The sequence below is a fragment of the Symsagittifera roscoffensis genome, chromosome 6, assembly GCF_963678635.1.
Source record: "Symsagittifera roscoffensis chromosome 6, txSymRosc1.1, whole genome shotgun sequence".
Lineage (NCBI taxonomy): Eukaryota > Metazoa > Xenacoelomorpha > Acoela > Convolutidae > Symsagittifera > Symsagittifera roscoffensis.
Window position 1 is genome coordinate 17,017,520 of NC_087067.1, and position 23,515 is coordinate 17,041,034.

Below are 23,515 nucleotides of genomic sequence, written 5' to 3' on the forward strand. Positions count from 1 at the left end.
GCTTCAATTTGATTAAGAATTGTAAGAAATTCTTCAAAACTGAGACGTTGCAGTCCTATAACTTTTCGCATATTTCTCTTCATGCTTTTTACAGCTGCTTCCCAGAGTCCTCCAAAGTGAGGAGCACGAGGAGGGATGGTGACCCATTCAGTTCCTTGGCTATTGACGAAACTAACAACTGATTTGTCCGTTCCATTTTTGTCGAGCAGTTCCTTGATTTTGATCAGATCATTTCGAGCCCCGATAAAATTGCTTCCATTGTCACTTAAGATCTTCTCAGGTTTGCCACGGCGTGCAGTAAATCATTTCAATGAAAGGATGAATGCTTTTTTGGTTAGACGAGTAACCATTTCCAAATGAATAGATTTTGTCGCGAGACAAACAAAGACGGCAACATAAATTTTTGAGACCCCTGCTTCCTTAATTTCAAAGGGACCAGGAAAGTCTATTCCACATTGAGCAAATGGTTTTGCGGGTGTTATTCTTTCTGTAGGAAGATCAGCCATGAATTGAGAAGTAGTTTGCTGACTAAATCGGACACATCTCATGCATCTTCTAATGAACTGTCGAACTAGATCACGGCCTCCGACAATCCAAACTTCCTCTCTCATTGTGTTCAGTACTAATTGCCCCCCGCCATGAAGAGTATCTTCATGATATTTGCGTATAAGTAGGGATACTAAATCAGATTTTTCTGAAACGAGTATTGGAAACTTCTAGTCTGTTGGGTAGTTCGATTGTGAAAGTCTGCCTCCAACTCTTAGTAGATCGTAATCCTTGTCAAAAAACGGACTAAGATTGAGTAGTTTCGATGTTTTACTCAGCTCCATTTTCACCTTCAGACAATTTGGCTCTGATTTGAATTGTATTTCTTGGTCTAAACGAAGAATTGGCATTTTTGCCATGATTCTATTTTTAGGACTAAGACAATCTTCTTCAAGTTGTACATCAGATGTCCGCTTAGATCTGAGCCGCTTCCGATAGTTTGTCGATATTCTATGCTTAAGATGTTGAACAAATGATAGTACATAGCACGCGATGCCTACTGTCTTGTTCCAAGTGCTGTAGTCCTTTAAACGAAAAATTCCATCCGTCATTTCTTCGTTTTGAGCATGATTTGCGAGAACAGCTCGAATTTGTTCACTTTCTGCATTAGTTTTGGCTTTGGTTCGTTTTTCAGGTGCTTCAACTAGAGATGGTAGTAGGTTGGGCCAGTGCCTTTCATCCTTGTTCAGCCAATCTGGTCCATTCCACCAGAGTGAGGAAGATATTAATGTGTCCGCTAATACACCACGAGAGGCTAAATCAGCTGGATTTACTGCTGTTGGCACGTGTTTCCAATCACTTCTGGGTAGGGTCTCTTGTATTTGTGAAACTCTGTTTGCAACAAAAGTGTTCCACGTTCTTGAAGTTGAGCAAGCCATTGCAAGACAATTGTTGAATCAGTCCGGGCGTGTGAAGTTATCTTGAGATTTGTTTTCCTCAAAATTGAATGAACTGACTTAAGGAGCTCTAATTTGGGAACAGAGATTGCTTTGACCGGAGCAACCTTTGTTTTGGAGGTCAGTAGATACGCAAAAGTTTTGCCATCATCATTGGCAATTCTTGCATAGATTGCGGCTGCATATGCTTTTTCGGAAGCATCACAGAATACGTGAAGTTGACCCTCCTTTATTGGATGTGAGCTCATAGATCTTGGTATCTGTAGTTCCAGTAGTTGAGGCAAAGTTCCGGTGAGCTCATATCATTTTTACTTGGTTTTCTGATCGACTTCAGAATCCCAATCAAAACCTTGGACCCATAGCTGTTGCATGAGACAATTGAAATTGATGATGAATGGGGCTAGCCATCCCATCGGATCAAACAATTTTGAAATTGTGGACAGAAGAGTCCTCTTTGTAAGCAGTTTCAGCTCTGGTAGGCAGTTGAAAAACAAAAGATGTCCTTATTGGGCTTCCAACTGACTCCTAGCGCCTTGATTTTGTATTCGTCAGAGAAAAGTTCCAGCACATCCGATTTTTCGCGGAGATGTTCTGACAATCCTTCAATTATTTTAGCATTGCTTGAAGTCTATTTTCGTAGAGGGAATTCATTAGAGTTCAGCTCTTCGCATAAATCAGAGATGAGTCTTTCTGCTTTATGCTTATCATTAGCGCCACCAAGAAAGTCGTCTACATGGAAACAATTTTTGAGACTTTCTTTGATCATTGGGTTCTTAGATTGATCTGATACTTCATTGAGGCATCTTGTTGAGTGAAAAGCCGACAAAATTATTCCATATGTAACACGTATCATCCTGAGATGCTTGATTTATTTGATCTCCAAAGTATGCGATGGAAATCATTCGATTTGTCCTCTAGAGCATCTTGTCGGTACATTTTTGCGATATCTGTTGATAAAGCAATTGGGTAGAACCTGAAGCGCATGATTATCGAGTAGAGGTCGTCTTGTACCGTGGGACCAACCATCAAAGTGTCGTTGAGTGATTGTCCGATTGATGTTGTTGCAGATCCGTCGAAAACTACACGTAGCTTTGTGGTAGTAGAATCTTCCTTGAAAACGCAGTGATGTGGCAGATAATATACGCTATCAACTGGCTTTTCGATTTCTCCAGGCGGTATGTACTCCATATGCCCCATATCCAGAAATTTGTCTATGAATGCGGTATAGCGATCTTTTAGTTCTGGATTCTGTTCCAGTCGTCGCTCGAGATAATTGAATCTGCGTTTTGCTTGTGCTAAACTGTCGCCAAGTTGACTATTGGGCTTGAAAGGCAGCTGCACGGTGAATTGTCCGTTTTGTAGTATGGTTGTTTCCTTATAGTGAGATTCACATCGATCTTCTTCTGTTGTTGTCTTTTTGAAATCAGGAATCTCTTCTAATTCCCAAAATTTCCTTAGACTATCGTCAATAGACACATGAAATGACTTGAAGAAGGTTGTTGGAGGACCGGGTGTTCTACCGCTAATCATCCAACCAAATAGAGTGTCACGTGCATAAAACTTGTCTGTAAGCTTACTCTTTTCGCAGCCAACAATGTCGTTGTAGACATCACAGCCTAGGATTATATCGATTTCCTTTGGTTTATCAAAGTCTGGGTCCGAGAGCTTAAGACGTGTGATATCCAAACTGTTAGGTATATTCACCCGTTCTCTGGGCAGGTAGCCAGAAAGTTTTTGAAGAGTGAAGGCTTCAGTATGTAGAGATTGATTCTGAGAATCCTTTGTTTCCAGATTGACAGAGCCAGATTTCACAGTTTTTAATCCTCCGCCAACTCGAGTTTCTTGATTGGTAGCTTGAATCAGTTAGCACAGCTGGTTGTAACGAAACTGCATTCAGATCCGCTGTCCAGTAAGGCTCGACCATTGTGATAACCGCCATTTGCAGTTTTCACCTCAATTAGTACAGTTCCCAGTACCCCCGTGACCCGCAAACTTATTTTCAGAACCCGGTTGCTTGTTTGGGTATGTATGGATGTGAAGTAACGAGTGATGACCCTTTCGACAGGTTTGGCACATTGAATTTGACTTGCACTCATAATTTTGGTGTCCAAGGGACAGGCAACTGAAGCATAATCGCTTTGATTTGGCTTCTTGTCTTCTATTGGAAATAGACATTTCCTGAAATTTTGTGCATTGATACACGCAGTGATCACCACTGGAGCATGGGCAGATGATCGTCTTAACAGAGTTTGTGTGGTATGTCTGTACCTTGTCATCTTTCTTAGAGTTTCCAGATTGGTCTGAATTTCCTTGATGATTTTTTCTTTGAATTGAAGGTAACTGGAGGTCCTTCGTAGCTTCTAGGGCGCGAGATCGTTCCTCCAAGAACTTCTTCATCTGTTTGATTTTTGGCAAGTCACTTCCAGCGCAGAAAAATCTCATTGTCTTCTAGTTTCAGGATCTAATTTCTCGGCCAAAACGTGAACCCAGATCAAATCGCATTGATCAATTTTTAGTCCAAGTCCTGACAGTGCCATCGTGTTTTCCGTGTAGGTAATAATCAAGCGACATATTGCAGCGGATGACTCATGCTTCATTAGAGTGAGTTCAAAAATTGCTTCCAAGTGAGCGTGTGAGATCATCTTGACATCAGCATATCGATCCTTTAGAAGTTCCCTTGCGACTGAGTAGTTCGCGTTTGTAGTAGGCAAGTGGGATAGCAAACGAAACGGTTCATCCTTGAGGGCACCCTTTAGGTATTGCAGTTTCTGAACATCAGACAGCGATGCATTTGAGTGAACTGCTCCATCAAAGGAATCTAAGAAAGGTAGCCATTGATCATACCTTCCGCTAAATGTTGGCGAATTCAGTTTCGGCAAATTCAGGCAAGTATCTTGATTTCGACCAGCACCACGTTGGGAAGTGGATTTGTAGGATCCTGTTCCGCTTGCGCTGTCGTCATCTTTGCCCGATTCAGTTGAATATTTTCCTCGGTCATCTAACATGGTTGAGATCATTTCCATCAAACAATCTACTTGAAGGTAGATTTTCTCAGCTTCTTCCAATTCAACTTCAAGTGCATCTTCATCATCGTTTAGAACATTTGAAATTTGCTGATTAAGCTCTTCCAGTTCCTTTTTCTTTCGTTCACACATCGTGAGATTGGCATTGAGAGTTCCAATTTCCTTGTAGGTTAGAGCAGATGCCTCTTTGTTGAAGATTGCTGAGACGGCATTTTCCGATCGGGTAATGACACCGATGTTAGCACTTCTTGATCGCTTCAAAGTAGGAAGATTGAGCGTCACGTTGCTCATGTCACTAGCAGGTGTTGACATTTTAAACTTTCCTCTTTGTTTCTAATCTTTGGTTCGTTCGTGTGTCGCGTTGCACCAAAAATGTTGTGCTGCAAAAATTGGGAAACGAAAAATCACCAATCCGACTGAATAAAACTAGTGATTCGCAAAGAGTGTAAATTATTTCATGAGTTATAGATAGAAGTCAATTGATTTTTGTTAATTGCGGTTTTAAATAAGTAAATCAGTTCAATCGTAGATTTGGTTCAAGTAGAAAGCTGAGATGTCTTTTTTAGGCTTCAACAAGGACGATTTCCGCGTTGAAGACTACATGAAAAGTTTTCGACAAGCGAGCGTAGATCCTGAGTGTCTTTTTTCGCTACGCAAGTACTCAAAAAACAACGTGCAAAACAGAATGACTGCTGAGCACCATGCTCGCAACGTTTTCATCACAAAGAACGCAGAGTTTCTACTTATATTCTGAAAATTGATTTTCTGAAATGTTTTATGTTTTTCTACATATTAGTTTAAGAGTTTTTCTACATATATCTCTTGTATATGTCAGTCAAATCCCCTGAAAAATTTAGCCTTACAATGATTTTTGTGATTTTCTAGTGATCTAAGACAATTCAGAACACCAAGAACCTTGTTTTGATCAATACCATTACGAGGGACCTGGTATTGATCAATACCAAAAACAATACCAGGACCTGGTTTTGATCAATAACAATACCTGATTCTGTCAATACCGATACCAATTTTTCACGGTTTTGAATTCCCCGTTTTGGGCTAAGTAAAAAAGTTACCATTTTTAGGCCATCAACCAAACGACTTTTGATCAGCTTTCGTTTACATGCAAAAATAACCGCATAACTGGGTCTCCGATCCCCAGATTACAAGACTATTATTAAAACACGGCTCGACATCCATTAATTCCTATGTTTTTAGTGACAGTTATACACTAAATCCATTGGAGATGGATTGACCTTTTTCTCTTCCTAGTTACTCATGCTCTGAATATACAACATAAAATTGGAGTTAATTCAGCTACTGAGGGCATCACAGCAGCTAAAAAGTGTATATTGCAGTTTTTTGAGTCTATGGGCACAGGGCCTCCACTTCTGTTCTCCTACTGAGATAACGCTCTTATCTCCTCAACCTCGTGGTACGGGAGTGTACGGATCCACTCCGGCTGTCCCACTGAAGCCTCCTTTTCTTATCTGCTTCAGTTAAGTGCCTTATCGTGCGTGATCGTCGCGATAGGGGACTCCTTTTTTCCCTTGTTTTTATCGACATGTTCGTTCGTTGTGTTTTTTGCTCTTTTTTTGTTTCAAATGGCCGCTCCCGCATTTCTCAGAAACAATCCGCTGAAAATCGAAATTTTGAAATTTAAAAACTCCAGAACATTCCGATCCTCTTTTCCATCACGAATTTGTTTTTAACGTCATTTGAGTCCGTTTTTTTCTCGTCGGAGTGTTCAACCAAGCCAATCCGGGAGAATGGCACATCATTTCATTTCTCTTGCATTGGAGAAGCATGCACCACTCGCACAAATATATCATCGAAACAAAATATTTTCCCCTTAACTGGAAGAAAAACGGTTCGATCACGAATGCAAGACAGAACTGAAGCGACGCGAACAATTGTATTCGTCTTATAAAAGTAATCCTAGTTAAAGTAGCTGGTCTGCTAATAACACTTCGAAAAAGAATTTGAGTAAAATGATAGTAACTAAACAAGAGACCATACTAAGTCGTGTTTTAATGATTTAAAGTTAATGCATTCTCGTTAGTACTTCATTATTAAATTGAGATGCTCAGAAAGTGTCTTAGCTGTTTTTTCTTTGAAAAAATCATTTGGAGATGTTATTGTCGAAAAAAATTCATTTTCAAAACTAGGTATTTTTTTTATTCTAAGTCAATCTCACCATCTGTATCAACTTATTTACTAAAAAACCAGAGTTTAACTTTCGTTAAATATCTCGAAAAGTTTGTTTCGATATAAAAGAACTGAAGGTTAAAGAGTCACTGGGAGCCAGCAAGGTTAACCCATGGGCCACAATTTATGGAAAAACAATCGTTATGCAACATTTGAACACTGTCATGAACCAATGTTTTTTCAAAACAGTTTTTCCTGATGATATGAAAACTGCTATGTGACTCCCATATTTAGAATGGGTGATAATCTAAATACTAAAAATTGTGGAACTGAATTAATTACAACAGCTTTCTCAAAAAAATATGAGAAAACTTTATATAAACAAAAAACGTTGCTTCGAAATCAAAACATTTTATTGAATATTCTTCAATTCGGTTTCAGATAAATTTTTTCGACAATTAATGCAGTTTTCTGCTCTACTGAATTAATAAAGAATGAAATTGTGCAGCTACTAAAGTAGTTCATTTCTCGAATAGTTCACTTGATCTTTCGGAGACCTTCGATTCAATATCCAACGAAATTTTATTGAGTGATTTAATAACACTGAACTTATCATGATCATCGCTGAAGCTAATTAGAAACTGTAAGAAAGAAAGTTACGACCGGTAATATTTGAAGAAACAATTTCTGACTGGGTTGAACTCAAACAAGGAGTACCGCAAGGTGTTTACTGTTCTCTGACCTCTACTAATCAACATTTATCTTAAAGCCATTCCAATTAGGCTAGTTAGACAAACTGAAATAGTTTAATATGCAGACGATTGTCTGGTTTTTTCTAATGACATAAATTCTGCATCAGTTTTATGTATTTTACAGAAAAACATGACTTCCCTCGAAGAATTGTATAATTCCCAGCATTTGTTTTTTTAATTGCACTGAAAACCAAAATTCTAACCTTTTGTAAGAAAAAAGACAAAAGGGGTAGCGAGACCCACTATATAAGCATCGGAAACATATTGGTCACAGAAACAACCGAATGCAAAGGCATAAACTTAGAAAAAAATTTACCAAGCCAGGCTAAAACTACTTTGAAACTTATGGCTATAGCAACTAGAACAATCGATAGTATTGAAAAGCAGATACAGACTGGAGCCTTAAATATGCTTCTCTAGACTTTTGTTTTGGTCTATTTGGACCATTCATTTCTAATAAATCAACAAAAGTCCAATGCTTTATTATTATCCTTAGAAAAACGGATCAATTGGGCCTTAAAACGAGTTTTTTTTGTTCGAAATTGAGGTCGTCCAAAGAACTCAGACTAAGCAAAGGTGGAGTCAGTGTCAGGAAAACTCTGAAACTTAATTCACTATGTTATTTGTTTCAGTACATTAAAATGAAAGAGAACCTTTTAAACATGACGCGTTCTTACCAACAGCCAATTATCGAATTAGTTTGAATAACATTATTGTCTTTCAAAGAAAAAATTCATGTGTTTTTTTCAGTTAATTTTTTTTCTATATGACTTCTGTAAACTATGACTCACTATCGTCAGATAATTGGCGTATTAATTTAATTCTACATGTTGTCAAAAGTCGACTGAACATTTTTTTTAGAGATCCAAATAAACTCAAATATCTAAATAAGCAACAATCATTCTCGGTGAGATTTCGGGTTTAATTTATAACCTTTAAACTCAAATTTCAACAAAATTTTAGCGCTGCCACATTAATCTCTTACGTTCTACAAAGTATACTTTTATAAGTTACATTATTTTGTTTACTTATCATTATGCTTTGTCTATACATTAATTACAGTGTCTTTCTCTCTCTTTCTCTCTCTCTCTCTAATTATATGACTAGACTTTAGTTTCTGAGACTTTCTATTAGTTTTCTCTTCCTTCCGATTAAATTAAAATTAAACTTAATTTTTTGATTTGTCTTAAGATCCAATTTCGAACTATGTCAATTTTTTTGTTTTGAGGGTTATTTGTTTTTGTGTTAGCCAGAAAGGCGTTTTCAAAACTATAACTTGGAGGTCAGTTCCTTGCTCCTGAATTCATCGCACGTGTTTATTCGCGGTTTCTCCTTCCAGATGTGACGTGCTTCTAATGTCAGTAGCTTGACGTTTGTGTTAGCTTGGTCTATAACCTCTCTTGACATTCCAGCGCTCAAGCTCTCATTTCCACACTGCCTTAGGTGTTTTCCGACAGGTGAGTCCTCTTTACGGTTTTCTTCAACTCTAGTGGCTAGATGTCGAACCATTTGGTCAACATAGGTGGAGTTACATCGACAACATGAAATCTTGTTAGATACTTTTGATTTTAGTTTAGAAAAGAAAATGTAGAAATTGTTACTTATTGGCTGGTTCTTTTGACGTCGGTCTTGTTATTCTTGAAAAATCAAAAGAAAGGGTCGTAAACGAACGACAGCTATGAGATCTTAAAATAAAAAAAACCACTCAGAGCCAAAATTGTTGCAATGCCTAAGCCCCTTCCTCAAGGGTCAAGCACTCCATAGATAGATCTTGAGCAGAGAATGGAGCTAATCAGCAGCAAGATCGTTGATGGAAATATAAAAGGAGGAATAAGGCTGGCCGGTTTAGATGACAAGATTCCTAACTATAAAACATTGGTATCTAAACACCCGAAAAGAGCTGATATAAACTCCCCAAACCCGGAAAACGTTGATAGTTTTTTTCTTAATTGAGTTTGAGGTGTAAAAAGCAACCATGTTTTTTCCAAATGGTTCGAGAGTCAGTCTGGACAAGATTGATCCTCAAGATTTTGAAGACGTATTAATAAATCAAACGGCAACGCGAGGCTCAATTTCCTGAAATCGCTTTTTACGCTCCGAAAACTTTTTGGTGAAAGTAAAATAACTGCTCAGCTGAGACCTTTTTTTGGAGCAAAAATTATCGCTCTCGTTAAAACAGACACATTGTCATCGGCAACACGCTCAGACGCATCGCGTCTAAATGCACAGGAAGCAAGGGTCTCTCAGAGCCACAAATTTTTTTGAGAAATTTCAAATAGGTTGTGGTCTTAAACCTGAAGCTGAAATTGCTGCATACTCTTTTAGAAAAATGACAGAGCGTGATGACAACCCAAAGTGCTCAGATTTCTTTCATTTCAATTTTATCAATGCATTTGATATGCGCTGAATTGAAAAACTATGCTGAATCACGTTTTTTCGTAGCACCCGGAGTTGTACAATATACTCATTGCGCCTACAGTAAACCGACTTATCTTTTTTACAGATACTCCATCATAATGCCGGAGGACGGAACACAACAAGGTGAAAAAATACAGACGCTAGTGAAAAAGCTTGATTCCAAAATAAACGTTTGGTAATTAGATGATGAAAATGTAGCCGACGACTGCAAGATAGTGCTCCGAAACCTTAAAAGTTACTGAAACCAGAAAAAGACTACGACTTAAGCTTTAACACAGAAAAATGGGAGCTATGTTTTCTATGACAGGCCAAAAATTTGCACTACAAAACAATTATAGGCCAGATTCAAACAGTCTGTCCAAAAATAAATATCAAATCCATATGAACTTGTAGTCTTGAACTCCCTTATAGGCACTTTTTGCCGCCAACAAAAACTGCTAAAATGACAAAATAGCTGTGCTGGAAAAAAATTTGGAAGTTTTGATAAGCTGAATGCACTTTGTGGTTTTCACCCCAAAGTGCATTCAGCTTATCATGACGAAAAATATGCTGTAACATGACGAACCTCCTATATTTTTTGCGTATAAATCCCTGTTGATTGTGAAGTCAATTTTTGGAAAAAAACGCTTTATGTAAGGTAGCAATTGTAAAAATGAATGAAAGCTAAATTTTGCAAGCTGTTTTTCCGTTAGTTAAAGGTGGCTTGGGTGTATCTCTCGCTCTTCTACTAGCTTTGCCTGCTTTCTTAGCCTCAGCCGTAAGAGCGAAAGCTAACTTAAATAGTATATTCCGTTTGAAGCACGAGGATGGAACATATGATGATGCGTTAGAACTTTGAAATGGTTCACCAAATGTGATGAGGTGTCGGAAAACAAATTGCAAAAAAATAAGACAAAACCCATTTTTGATAAAGAAGTTTCTCAAATGGTTTTGAAATGGTTTAAAACCTACTGATATAAAAAGATTCAGTGCTTAACAGGGATAGTTCTGATCGCAATGGTTGAATGTCATGCCGTGTAAAAATTTAAGATTGAAATAGTCGAATCAGCAGGTTAGAATTACCATTTGACTCCGCCTACTTTCAAAATTTTGTGAAAAACAGATGGGTTTGGAGAAGAGATATAACCGAAGATGGATGGCATGGCCTATCTTGTCTCAAAAGAGCACGGAGGCTCTTTGCTTTTTTGAATGACCTTTTAAAGCAAAGTCTCGCCTCCACTCACATTCCTTCTGTTTTAGAGCCACAGCATTTACAGATCAGAAGCGACCAGACGATTTAACCCTCATCCCATGGGCTGTTGCTAGGCAGTTCGTGTGAGATGAAACGGCAGTTGACTCCCTAATCTCTAATAAAATAAGCGCAGACTCGGTTTGTAAGGCGGCCGAGGCTGAAGATCGAAAACCGGACAAATGTAGAGATTTAAATAATGATGGATATGTTTTTCAACCAATGCCTTTTGAAGTTCAAGGTGCCGCCGGCATTAGCACTGAGGATTTTCTGAATAAGTTTTGTAAGAACTTGTGAACGTGTATCGAGGATCCCAGGGCAGGTAGTTTTCTTAAACAGAGAATCTCCCTCGTAATACAGGTTGCGAAACCTGCCTGTGTACTGGGCTCTATTAATGACAAAACTAATCTCGAAGAAAAGTTTTTCTTATATAGCCAAGGAGACAAAAGTGCAGCTTTATATAAATATATGATATACCCGTAGCCTCATATCAGGTCAAACTTTTTGACTCCGGTTTATTCTGTGCAGGTGTTAGTTTTCTCAATCTGGTTGGCTTGATTTCCAACCACCACACTCACTTAACTTCTATCCACATTATATTTTACTCTTCCTTATCTAAAATTTCCGTGGATTTTGTCTGGATAATGTGATGATGGGACCCCTGACTGTAACTTCGGTTACTATGATACTTTAGACCTACTGTTTATTTAATTGTACAGAAAAAAAATTAAGTAGCTGCAAACAGTGCCTTCTTCAAAGTAAATTCAGCTGAGCAGATCAACTTAGTTTCGCATTTTCTTCTAAGATCGGCAGGAATTTTTATTTCAAAATTCTCTTTAAACCGGTTCATCATGCGATTCTATTTTTCAGTAAAGAAGACCTAATTTTTTTTAATGTTGTCAGACCTAAAATAAGCTCTTGCTTTACACGTAACAATCTTTGTGTCATTCCACCGGATGGCACAGCTGAACCCTTCGTTGCACAGAAAATACGGCACTAAGCACCTTTTTTACGAACGCAAAGGAGGGTAAGATTATTCTGGAAATGAACGTTTTTACAAAACGGTCGTGCGACAAGAGAAGAGAAAGGAAGAGAAACAAGATATACTGAATTGAAGCTTCTGGACGCAGAACGCATACGCAAAAAACAGCTTGAGCGCAAGTTCGAAAGGAGCCAGAAGGCTAGGTGGATTATTCGGAAGGTCAGAACACTCCCGAGCAGAGAAACAGAGAAGATAACGTTATTTCTCTGTGAGATCGGAATTAGAGACTTTTAAAAAAACTTGCAACCTCTTAGCTGCTATATTGCCCTGACCGATTTTATTTTTCACTCAATTATAATAATAAAATCACAAAGTTAGTTTAAGGGAACGCTAAGTAAGATTTTAAAAAATCTCAGAAAATTACGGGAAAAATTATTACGAAATTTTTACGTAGTATTTCGTAAATTGGATTGGTGGAAACATGTTTTCTTTTGGTTTAGAACCATTCAATTCTATTTTATGATGTTTCAACGTCTGTAAATCTTTTCATACCAATCATTTTTACCTAAAGGCATTTCATCTCTAATGAATCCGATTTTTAGATGTAACTAAAAAATTTATAATTTGCTGTAAGCCCAATTGTTATTAGTAATCTTATTGTCTGGGGATCCGAAATGTGGTTATTACCCAGCTATGTGGTTATTACCACATATAAACAAGGCTACAAAAAATTAATTTGGCTGATAGCCTTAAAACTCTTAAAAAGACCAATAATCAGTTGGCTAGTTCGAGACGGTGAAAATAGCTTAGAGTTAAGGCAACTGACTTCAGCCAGTTGTCAATAGGGAGTTTTTTCTGTCGGTGTGTAATTTCTCGACGGATGTTACACTTTAAATTCATCAATGAGCAAATTTTGAAGAAGCGCTAGAGTATGTAAAAAATGTCTTCGACTTTGTCAATTTCTCCAGTAGCTCTGAGGATGCTAACACAGTTTCCATTTTGATCTGTTATTGTTATTCTCTGCATTGGAAAGGAGGCGACCCGAGATTCTCTTGACGCACCACACGTACTCTCACGCAGTTTCTTCATATATTTTTTGGTCGTAGGCCCATAAGCGCTTGCTCGGTTTCACCTATAGGCTCAAAATGGTGACCACTGAAGCTAATATCTAGATTTTTGCTTCTTTTATAAATCTCGGTTTGCACTGCCGCATTTCACACGTCCAATGTACGAAAATGCAAATTTAACCTTCCAACTAGATCAAATATGGAACAACTCGAAAGAGTTCAAAAACTGTATTTGGGTCAAGTACGAAACGAATATTTGGGTCAAGTAAAGGTTATGATGAAAGACTACGGGATCTCAATCCTCTCCCTCTGAAGCAATTTATTGAACTGCACGATGTAGTGTTTTTCAATATATAAGTTATGCTTCTTTGATAGCAGAACCAAAGCAGAAAGAGGTATAAGAAGCCACAAAGTTTTGATACATCGCTATAGGCATTAAATCACTGATAAGGATACAACGAAACAGGAAAAAAGACAATTCACTAATGAAAAACTGGTGACTAGGGACGGCGTACAAAACCATCCTCTATAATGTTGGCAGCCTGTTGGAATTTAGAAAGAGAAATCGGCTAGGCGATTTCAGCCACGGACACAACTTCGACATAATACTACTGACTTAAAAATGACTGAGACCCACCCAGAAAAAAAAATGTTTCAGCACACGGCGACGTTTTCATTGCAGTCAGAAATTTAAAAAAAGCAGAAATGGATATCAGCTGCTTACCCATAAGTATGCAAGCATCGTTAACAATTTTTAGTCGACACCTGCAAACCAATTCATGTAGCAGTACTTTGCAATCCAGCTGTTATACTCACGGATTTGGTGTAAATCATTTAGATAAGATGTGAGACATAGTCTGTGTGTTAAGAGTTTGGAGACAAGAAGATTTTGTTATCAACTTAAATTCAATCGATAAGTTTATGTACGATTCGAATCTGACCTCGAAATCATGAGAAAGACAGAGACTCATAAACAACTATTGAATATGGTGTTAGGTTAATAGGTACTTAATTAGATCAAACATCTATATGATTACGTTTACATAAGCACGTATGGTTAAGTATTACAACTATAAACACGCAATACTGAGTTCTATTGGATATCTAGTATATCCGTACGAATAACATTCTCCCTTCTTTTTTTCTATATGATGTAAACATCATATTTTATCTTATTCTCCCGGTTGGTCCTCTTTGTTCGTCGGAGTTGTGTTCTGGGGGTTGTTTGATTGTCCTCTTCGCTGATCTTTGCCTTCGTTGGTTTAAGTACGTTTCTGGGACGGTCTTGTTGTTCGCATTCTCTTCGGAATGTCATTGAACTTTTCGTCGGCGAAATTGATTTTAGGATTTTCATTGCGTCGTTGAAACTGTAGATTAGCGATTTATCTGGTGAATGAAAGGTTCCCTCTGGTCTGTCGATTACGTAACGTGAGCTAATTGCTCTTTGCGTTGGGGTTTATGGCGATTCGGGTCGTGTGGTCGTGCTTGTTGCTGTGAACAAGTTATCCTCCGGATCGTTTAGTGGTGATTTGGGTCGTGTGGTCGTGCTTGTTGCTGTGAACAAGCTATCCTCCGGCTCATGTGTTTCTCGTATGGGTTCGCAACCTTGTTTGTTTGGCCAGTCGATTGTTTCCTCGGTTCTCAATTGTTCTGGTGTTCCCTGGTTTTTTGCTTAATTCGATGCACTCAATGTCTGTTGACGATTCGTGATTGATATCAGCGGCTTAGGGGGTTTTTTCTTTTTCTTTTATTTCCGGGGTTTGTATCGCTATAATACAGACCGCGGTGTCCGCGGTGTTGACATTATCAATAATGTTGATCGGGATCGCAATTCCAAATTTATTCGCGAGGGCGCTTGTTTTAGTCCTGGTGGATCTTCTGCTAGGTAGGATGTCTTGTGGCGGCGTGTTTTTTCTGTTGACTCTTTTGGCTGGGGGCTTTTGTGGTGATTGTGTTTCGTTTTGGCAGATAGAATCATCCGATGATAATGAGATTGACGTGTCACATTCGAACTCAATGTGTGTATTATCTCTGCGTACTTTTTCTGGACTGCCTTTTCCTCTACGACTTGGCGATTTGAGGTGTATCATGGTTGGTGATTTTTGTGTAGTAGATTGGGGTTGTCTTTTCAGAGTAGCGGGTGTCGTTTCATGAATTCGCTGTGGCCCTTATGCTTTGCGATTTATCGTTTGTCTGATTATCTGCTCTTTGTTTTTGGGGCGGCTTTCATTTGGGGCTTACAGATGTCCATGGTTTCTGCGAGATTTACTCCTGATCCCTGGCGGTTTGGTTAGCGGATTTTTTCAGTGGGCGACTTGACCCAGTTGGTTTTGTTGGGTCAACTCCTGCAGCTGAAACACGGGGTATAGCTCTTGGTAAGTGTTTGTATGCTACAAAGTTTGTTAGTTGGACCGGTCTTTATTTTCCGTATAATCGAGGGTCCGGTACAAAAGCTAGACCGTCGTGTCTTATGACTCGAGGTTGTTTTCCATCTTCCCGAACCCACGCAGTGTGCGGGGAGTAACTAATGGTTGACCCATTTTCGATTATTTTAAATTGTGCACCAAATACCCCAGGATTTTTTGTTTTACGTACTATGGTACCCAATTTTCTTGCCACTTGTTCCATACGTTTTCCCAATTTTGGGTCTAGCGTGTTCTGGGGTCCTTTAAAACAATCTTTTAGGAAAACCAGCGGGACTCTTTCTAGCCTTTGTTTTTCTTGTTTTGTAAGCCAACGTATGCGTTTTTTTTTCTAATGTCTGCAATATCGTTTTGCGGATTATCGGCGAGAAAAGATCGTTTAACTTTTTGTAATTCATAAGGTATGTTTTTAAGTGGAAGATGCGCACCTATTGGAAATTTTTTCATCGGAGCCCGATCAAACTCATTGTCCTCGTCTGTGTCAGAGAGTGTCACTTGGTTTTTTGGCGTCGCAGAGTGGCTAGAAGGGGTTGTCTTACTCCTTCCTGATGTCCTATCTTGTTCCGCCTGTTTTGAGGGTCCCGCTGGTTCAAATGATGGCTCGAGAAGGTAGTTACTTTTTTTACACGACACTCAATGCGTCCTCACTGTTCATCTCTCTATTCCATATTGCCTCAGGCGTGAGTGCGGGTTTTGTGAGGACCTTTTCATCTAAACACGAAATTTGTGTGTTTTCCCATGAGAGCTTAGAATTTTTTGGTGTTGTGCAGATATTACTTAGTGGAGTGTTTGGTTTACGCCCATTGTGTGCCTCAAACGGTATAATTTTTGTTGTCGCATGCGGTGTAATACGCAGTGTCTTGATTAACTCTGCTACGTCCGACGCTAGTTTATACGGTGTATTATTTTTATCTATCCTCATTATTGACAGACGAGTTTTTAAAGTTCTGATGAGTCTTTCTACCATGCCCACTGAGCGATGATCGTCGACTGGGGCGAATATCATTTTAATGTTATTGCTTTTACAATAGATCATAAATTTTTTGGCCAGGAATGCTTGAGCTTGGTCACACCGGATATTTTGTGGTACGCCGTGATTTACAATATGCTTTTGCATAAATTTGATGATTGTATCAGCTTTGTTATTAGCGACCACTTTTGCAGATGGGAATCTCGAGAAACGATCTACCCCAACCAGAATGTACACTTATTTATTGTTTTCGTCCGGCAATGATCCGGCAAATTCCAATTGGATTTCTTCATTCGGTTCTACCACTGCGTCTAGACTAGTGAACTGTTTTTTCCCGGATATTACTTTAAGGTTCTTACCTATTGCACGACATTTCTTGCATTTTTGTGTAACAATATCCCTATGGAGGTATGGGTACCATATGTGTTTGGCAGTTTCCAACATGCCACCCTGTCCAGGATGTGTTAAATGGATCGAGTCGCAAATGATCTGCCTTAGTTGTTTAGGGATTACTGCTCGGTCGTCATATAGTAGCACGCTATTGCGGACAGACAGTCTGTTGCGAACGTTGTAAAAATACGGTCCGTAGCAGGCTTTTATTTTATCCCACTTTTCTTGTCGTACCATATTAATAAGGGGTTGAAGATTACGGTCGCGTTTTGTGGCCGCCGTGAGGAAGTGCTTTCCGTTGATTTTTCCGAAATAGTGGTACGTCTTCATCCTCTAATGCAATGGCGTGACATTCTTCTTACTGTTGGCCGTCCGTTTCTGTTTGACATATCTGGTCAGACTTTTTGTTGAAAGTAAGACTGTCCTCCGACGGAATCACCTGGTGCATTACGTCACCGAAAGGAAAGGGTTGTAGCGGGGATTTTTTGTGGAGTTTCTGTAAATGACGCGAAGTTAGTTGGTGGAATTGTCACTGTTGTTTGTTGTCCGCTGTGGCGTTTTCGTAAAGTCCTCTTAAATCATGGTAGCGCCATACCCGTTTGAAGTTGTCTGCTCATCTTTGTGTAATCTCGTATTGGATATAGGGATATTGATGATCACTGGCTATTTTCTGTTGAACTGAGGTGTCTTTTTGTTTTGACTTTGATTAATTAATGTGGAGTAATTTGAAATGTTTGAATCAGAACGTGCGTGTTTGTTTTTCAGAAGTGGACTTTTAACAGTGAAATTTGTTTGTTTTGCGTCCAAATTTTAACGAGTGAAGTTTTCGTTCCGGTCGAGCTGTGAAGTGCATCAAACTCCGTGTGGCTTTTTATTCATTTCAATGTTAACTATATTGTTGTCTTGAAATTCAAGGTAAGTGATGAAATCATCGATAAGGGCTACTACAAAATGTTCGTCCCAGTACGCCTCGGATTGTGGTTTCCCCACCGGGTGGCGCAAAATAAAATCGATTGAGCCCATTTTGCTACCGGAAAGATAATTTATTTCAAAGTCAAACAGAAGCAGACGGTCAATCCATCTAGTTAACCGACTTTGATATGTTTTATTACTTTTATTGCTGTTTAAGGCACTAACCAAAGCTTGGTGGGTGGTGATTGATGTAAAGCGGCGACCGTACAGGTAAAACTTAAAGTGATCGATGGCCCACACCGCGGCCAGTAGTTCCAACTCGTTTACCGAATATTTTGTTCCGCAGGTATTTAAAAATCAGGAGGCATATGCAACCGTAGCCCATCCATCTGGAGTCTCTTGTTTAAGGGCTGCTCCGATATCATCGCGGCTTGCGTCGCATACAATTCTTGTCTCACGGTTATTTACGAAGGGTCGATTTTCTGTGATGTTTTGAACTGCTGTTATAATAGTTTTGAACGCCCGCTCATGTTTTTCTTCCACAACGAAGTGAAATTTAGACAATGATGATAAGAGTGGTTTGAGCGGTGTACACAATTGAGCCAAGTTTGGTATAAATTTATTTAATTGATGAACCGACCCCATAAAACTTTTGAGTTGCTTGAAAGTCTTAGAATGCTGAAGTTTTGTGATTGCGTCGGTTTTCTTGTGCATCGGTAATGTTCCGTATTCTTTTATGACAAATCCCAGCCATTCGACTTCTTTACAGCCAAATTTGCACGTATTTACAGAAATAGCCATAGTTTCGTGGACCAACTTGTCCAATACTCGTTTTAATATATCAATATGTTGTTCTTTTGTTCCGTGAGATATAATTAGGATATTTTCGAGAAAAGCGAATGTACAATGTATCCTTTTCGTTGTTTAAAGTTAGATCAATGGCATTCTGGAATTCTGCGGGCATATCCGTGAGCCCGTAGAATTCAGTTTGAATTTGGTAAAAGCCGCGTGCTTGCCCACCTATTATACTAAAAGTACACTGCAGTTTTGTTGTATCATCCAATTTTAGTTGACTGTAGGCATAGCGAAGGTCAATTGTAGAAAAAAAGTTGTTGTCCCTGGTTTTTTATTACCCTTTTGAGCTGATTGGTTTACGTTATTCAAAAGTACGTCGATATTTGGCATTTGATACATGTTCTTATGTATCACCTTATTGATTTGCTTTGAGTCCATTGCCAGTTTTATTGTATAATCTTTCTTTACAATTATTACTAGTAGGCTTATGAATTTCTTTTCGCTACAGCTATCGAGTTTTACAATATGACCTTGTTCGATTAGGGATTTGATTTCTTGTTCAATTTTTTCTTGAATATGTATCGGAAGTCTTCGTCCTTTTTGCTGTAATGCTTTGAAATCGCTTAGAAATTTTTGTGAACCATATGGTTTTTTGAGCGGCCGATGCGTGTACATAACCCTGGGTATGTTGATTTTACCCAATTGGTAATGATTGTGTCCAATTGGTTTTTATCAGCTATATAATTTATTGACTTACCATCTGGTTTTTCTTGATGGAGATGTATGCCAAGTTGTGGTAGGAGATTTCTTCCCAACATATTTGCCCGCTTATCGACAACCAAAATAACTGGCGCGGTGTTGATGGTCCAACCTCCTGACTCTACTGGGGTAACCAACCTGCCGAACGCTGGAATTTTGTAGCCGTTGTAGCACACCATTCTCTTGGCCTTGTCATCTTGATTTAACTGAATTAGTCTGGCTTTCTTTACTGTATTCTGGGGTGTGGTAGCTGTTTTGTTGTTTACGAATGACCCTGTATCGGCAATGAAGACACTATTCTTGTCCCCTATCTTATCTCGGACGAGGTGTCCTTGTAGATCGTCCGTCTTTAAATTGTCGGCCGTTTCTTCGTAGAAACTCACTGCATTTACGCTGCTAACATCTGAGTGGATGAATTCCCATACCGGAACGACATCTCCTGCCTGGAGATAAACGACGTACGCCGCCATGTCCGTGTATTGTATAGTTTGTTCCGGATCTTGTTCTTCCGTGATTGCATTAACGTTTGAAGAATTACAAAGTGTCCTGGTCTGAACGGATTACCACACTTATAGCAAGATTGTTTGCTGTGGTTGCTGTCGACCTCTGTTTCCCCTTTTATTGTTACGGTATGATTCCCGTCGTTTTTGGATGAACCCAACTGGTTCGGTTTTTATTACTGTTTGTTGGAAAGAAGATGTTGAAGATCCTTGTTTGCGTATCTGGAGTTGGTTTTCCAATTCCTTCTCCCTGCGTATTGCGTATTCGAACGCTTGTGTGGGAGATTTCGTCTGTGCCAGTAGATTTTTTCGTACTCCTTCGAATAATTTCTGTTTCCAAAGTGTTAGCGTTGCAATTGGGGCATTTAAAGTTTCCTTTTATTACAAGTTCCGTGAGGCCACAGAGGAACTGCTCTAATATCTCCTTCTTGTTTTGTTTTCTTATGAACGCCTCGTATCTGTCAAACGTTTCGTTGCAGTCTTTGATGAAGAGGTGTTCCAGTCTGTTCCAAAATGCTCTTGTCGATGTTTCTTGTGTTTTTTCATACATTTTTTTTCATGGGTAATGTTGAATGAGACGTCTTCGACCTTCGTACCGATGCTGAGATAAAGATAGCTTCGAACATTAACGTCGGTTTTGTCCCATGGTATTCCATCCACGGTGGGTACCAAGTTGTCCAATTGGGTACACTGATTGTCCCACTGTATCTTCTTCTCCTGGTTACGTATGTTCCGGTCTCTTGTTTGTGATTGGGTTTCCCCCTCTATGGGAATTTCATAACCAGGCTCTTGTGGTTTACGTACTGTGGATGGATCTCGTAAGAGTTTTTGCAGATTTAATTCGTCTTTTGCAACGGTTCCGAGATAGAGCTGCTGATTCCATTTCTCCCACTCGGTTGGAGGTTCCGCCGAGGTTTTCTGCCAGAATGGCGCGATATCCAGTGCGTTTTTTGTGAGTGCTCGCTGCGCCATGTTATACCCACAGATTTGGCGTATATCGTTTAGATAAGATATACCCACAGATTTGGCGTATATCGTTTAGATAAGATATAGACGTGAGACATAAGCTGTGTGTTTAGAGTTTAGAAACAAGAAGATTTTGTTATCAACTTAAATTCAATCGATAAAATTATGTCTGATTCGAATCTGACCTCGAAATCATGAGAATGACAGAGACTCATAAATAATTTTTGGTGTTAGGTTAATAGGTACTTAATTAGATCAGACATCTATATGATTACGTTTACATAAGTACGTATGGTCAAGTATTACAACTATAAACAACCTATATAACTTGTTCTAGCTGTACTGAGTTCTACTGGATATCTAGTATATCCGTACTGTTAACACCAGCAAGGGAAAGTAAATATCAGCTATTGCTGAAACGCTTTGAACAAGTATGTAGTTTCTTGAAGCATATATGTTTTGGGGACCTTATCCTCACTGGAAACTTCAACATGGACGAAACGAACTGGGAAATCTACAAATGGCAAATGACTATCAGAGCCACATTATCAATGCACTAATACTTAGTAATTTGAAACAACGCGTCGTCAACAAAATTTACCACTTTGAATTGTTTTCTAATCATCAACCCACTGAAGTTAGTTTTTCTCTAAATGCGAAAATCAGAATGAAAGAAAGCTCAGAATGCTACGCTTTGGTGTAGCAAGAGTCTATGGCATCTTCGTGTTTTGTGCCTTATGCAGTTGAGCCGTCGTGTACAGTACTCTGTACGCATCTTCTCTGCGAAAGATGACTAAGGCCTTCTCTCTTGCGTCGTTGCTCCTATGTTTTCCATCTAGGTTCGAGTGGACTGACCACTTCCTGTCCTGATCAAGCCTGGGTACACATTTGATGGCAGGGGTTGGGAGACAACGTTGGAGTTCATTGTTCGGGAAGTGCGCTTCCCAGGCATTTGTTCTCTCCTCTCCCGGGGTCTGTGCAAAGTGTATGAGTTGTTTTGCATTCTAGCGCCAATCTCCTAGATTGCTTAGAGTAGCGTCTGTATGCTTCTCTCTTGGTACCGCCATCAGCCGCTTCGTTGAAGTCTGATTACTCTGGAACACCTTCTTCGAGGCGAAGATCTTCTAGGGGATGATGCTGTCTGACCTGTGATGCGACAGAGAGCCTGGTTCATCGAAAAAAAAACGTCAGCACTCTCTTGTCTCTCAGTATTACCTCCTTCTTAGCGTTTCAGTCTTCTATCTTGAGGACATCATACTGGGTGTTCTTCTTAACTACTTCCTTGTTGTTGTTTCGGACTCATATTATAAGATCAAAAAGCTGAAAAGGCAGTCGGAGCATTGAGGACTTTGCCATGGTACGGGCAGTCTTGTTTTATTTCCTGAGCAGTCTTTTTTTTCAGAAACTTGCGGTAATGAGTTGGCATTAACTTGATCAAATGAAAGAAAAAGAGTTAAAATAAGTACCTACTGTGGTTATATGCGGATTTCGAAAACCAATCTGCCGTAGCTATTCTCCTGTCAACAGAAAATGTTTTCTTTCACTTAGGCGATGTGTTCTACAAATGACAAAAATGCAAAGACAGTTCGACCCTTTTCGCAACTAGCAGTTGAGAAAAGGGTCAAAATGGAGCACGACTTCAAGCAAACCTAAGCTTGGTTGTTTTGCTTAAAGCATAAATGAAACACAGTTAAAACATATCAACTGGCCAGGATTGCTGTAACATTGACGTTCACCGTTAAAACATAATCAGTTTTTAGTTCAGACGTCCGAAACAAACTTAAATTTAGCGTCTCTACTTGAAAAAAAAAATCGCATCCACTGATATCAAATATACTTCACTTTTGATGACTTAATACAACTTGAAAAAAAACTAGTTGTCCTTTTGAATTGTGTATCAGCAAATCAAAATTCAACAGAAATGAAATTTTGAAGTCACAGAATAACCAAAAAGCACAAAAAATGCTGCTATCAGAACTTTTTTTATCAATGTGAATAAATGAAGAATTTAGCGCTCTGTCTGTCCTTTAACATTCCTGGGTGAAGTTATTTTTGACTAATCTTCACCTATTTTTGAAAATCTCTACCCCCACCCCCACTCCACTCAATTATACTGTCCTTTCAGGCTGTGTTTTGGCAAAAAAGGTTTCGTTTTCGTTTTATAACGCAAAATCTTGACTCATTCAACTCGAGATTTCCTCAAGTTCTAATTATTTGGAATGTGCTTGATATAAATTCATAGGTGTCTAAATGCCGAAAAGACAGATTGTCAAAATAAGTTAGTGTCATTTTTGCGGAAAACAAAATGGTTATTTGATATCATCGCTAATACAATTTTGCGGCCAGAGCGTTGAAAAACACTAGTTTCAGCGTGTTCTCAACCCACAAAGCCCGGGTTGAGTTTGTGATTTTGTGATCAGATAGTCGCGACCAAATTTTGGTGTTTACAGAGTCCACCATTCGAAATTGGACATTTTCAGACCACCGCGACCAAAATTTGATTTTTGCAGACTTTGCGGAGCAAGACAATGTGTCCACGACTAGAGCGAGCGACGGAAAGTTAACCGCGACCGGCGCGACCGAAGAATAAGTTAACCGCAACTGGTGCGACCAAAGGAAAGCTAACTGCAACCGGCGCGACCGAAGAAAATTTAACCGCGATCGGCATGACTACAGAAAGTTTAACTGCAAGCAGCGCAACCGAAGAAAAATTAACAGCAATCGGGGAGAAACGACTGAA

General features: G+C 39.1%; 3 protein-coding genes across 5 annotated transcripts in view; 1 reads left to right on the forward strand and 2 right to left on the reverse strand.

Annotated features, from left to right (window-relative positions):
* The window catches only part of LOC134847741 (nucleoside diphosphate kinase homolog 5-like), a 98,769-nt gene extending 84,861 nt beyond the window's left edge, over window positions 1–13,908 (reverse strand). Inside the window, exon 1 of the mRNA XM_063864939.1 lies at window positions 13,899–13,908. The gene's annotated coding sequence lies outside the window, so the exon portion shown is untranslated. The remainder of the gene's footprint in view (window positions 1–13,898) is intronic.
* The window catches only part of LOC134847738 (uncharacterized), a 430,557-nt gene that overhangs the window by 3,879 nt on the left and 403,163 nt on the right, over window positions 1–23,515 (forward strand). The gene's annotated exons all lie outside the window — the stretch shown is intronic.
* LOC134848620 (uncharacterized) lies at window positions 3,881–4,777 on the reverse strand. Its single transcript, XM_063866138.1, has one exon. It carries the CDS (start codon window positions 4,775–4,777, stop codon window positions 3,881–3,883), a length of 897 nt encoding a protein of 298 aa, XP_063722208.1.

What these genes read in the sequence shown, in the direction of transcription:
- LOC134848620 (XM_063866138.1), bottom strand. Translation starts at nt 4,777, where the DNA reads ATGTCAACACCTGCTAGTGACATGAGCAACGTGACGCTCAATCTTCCT.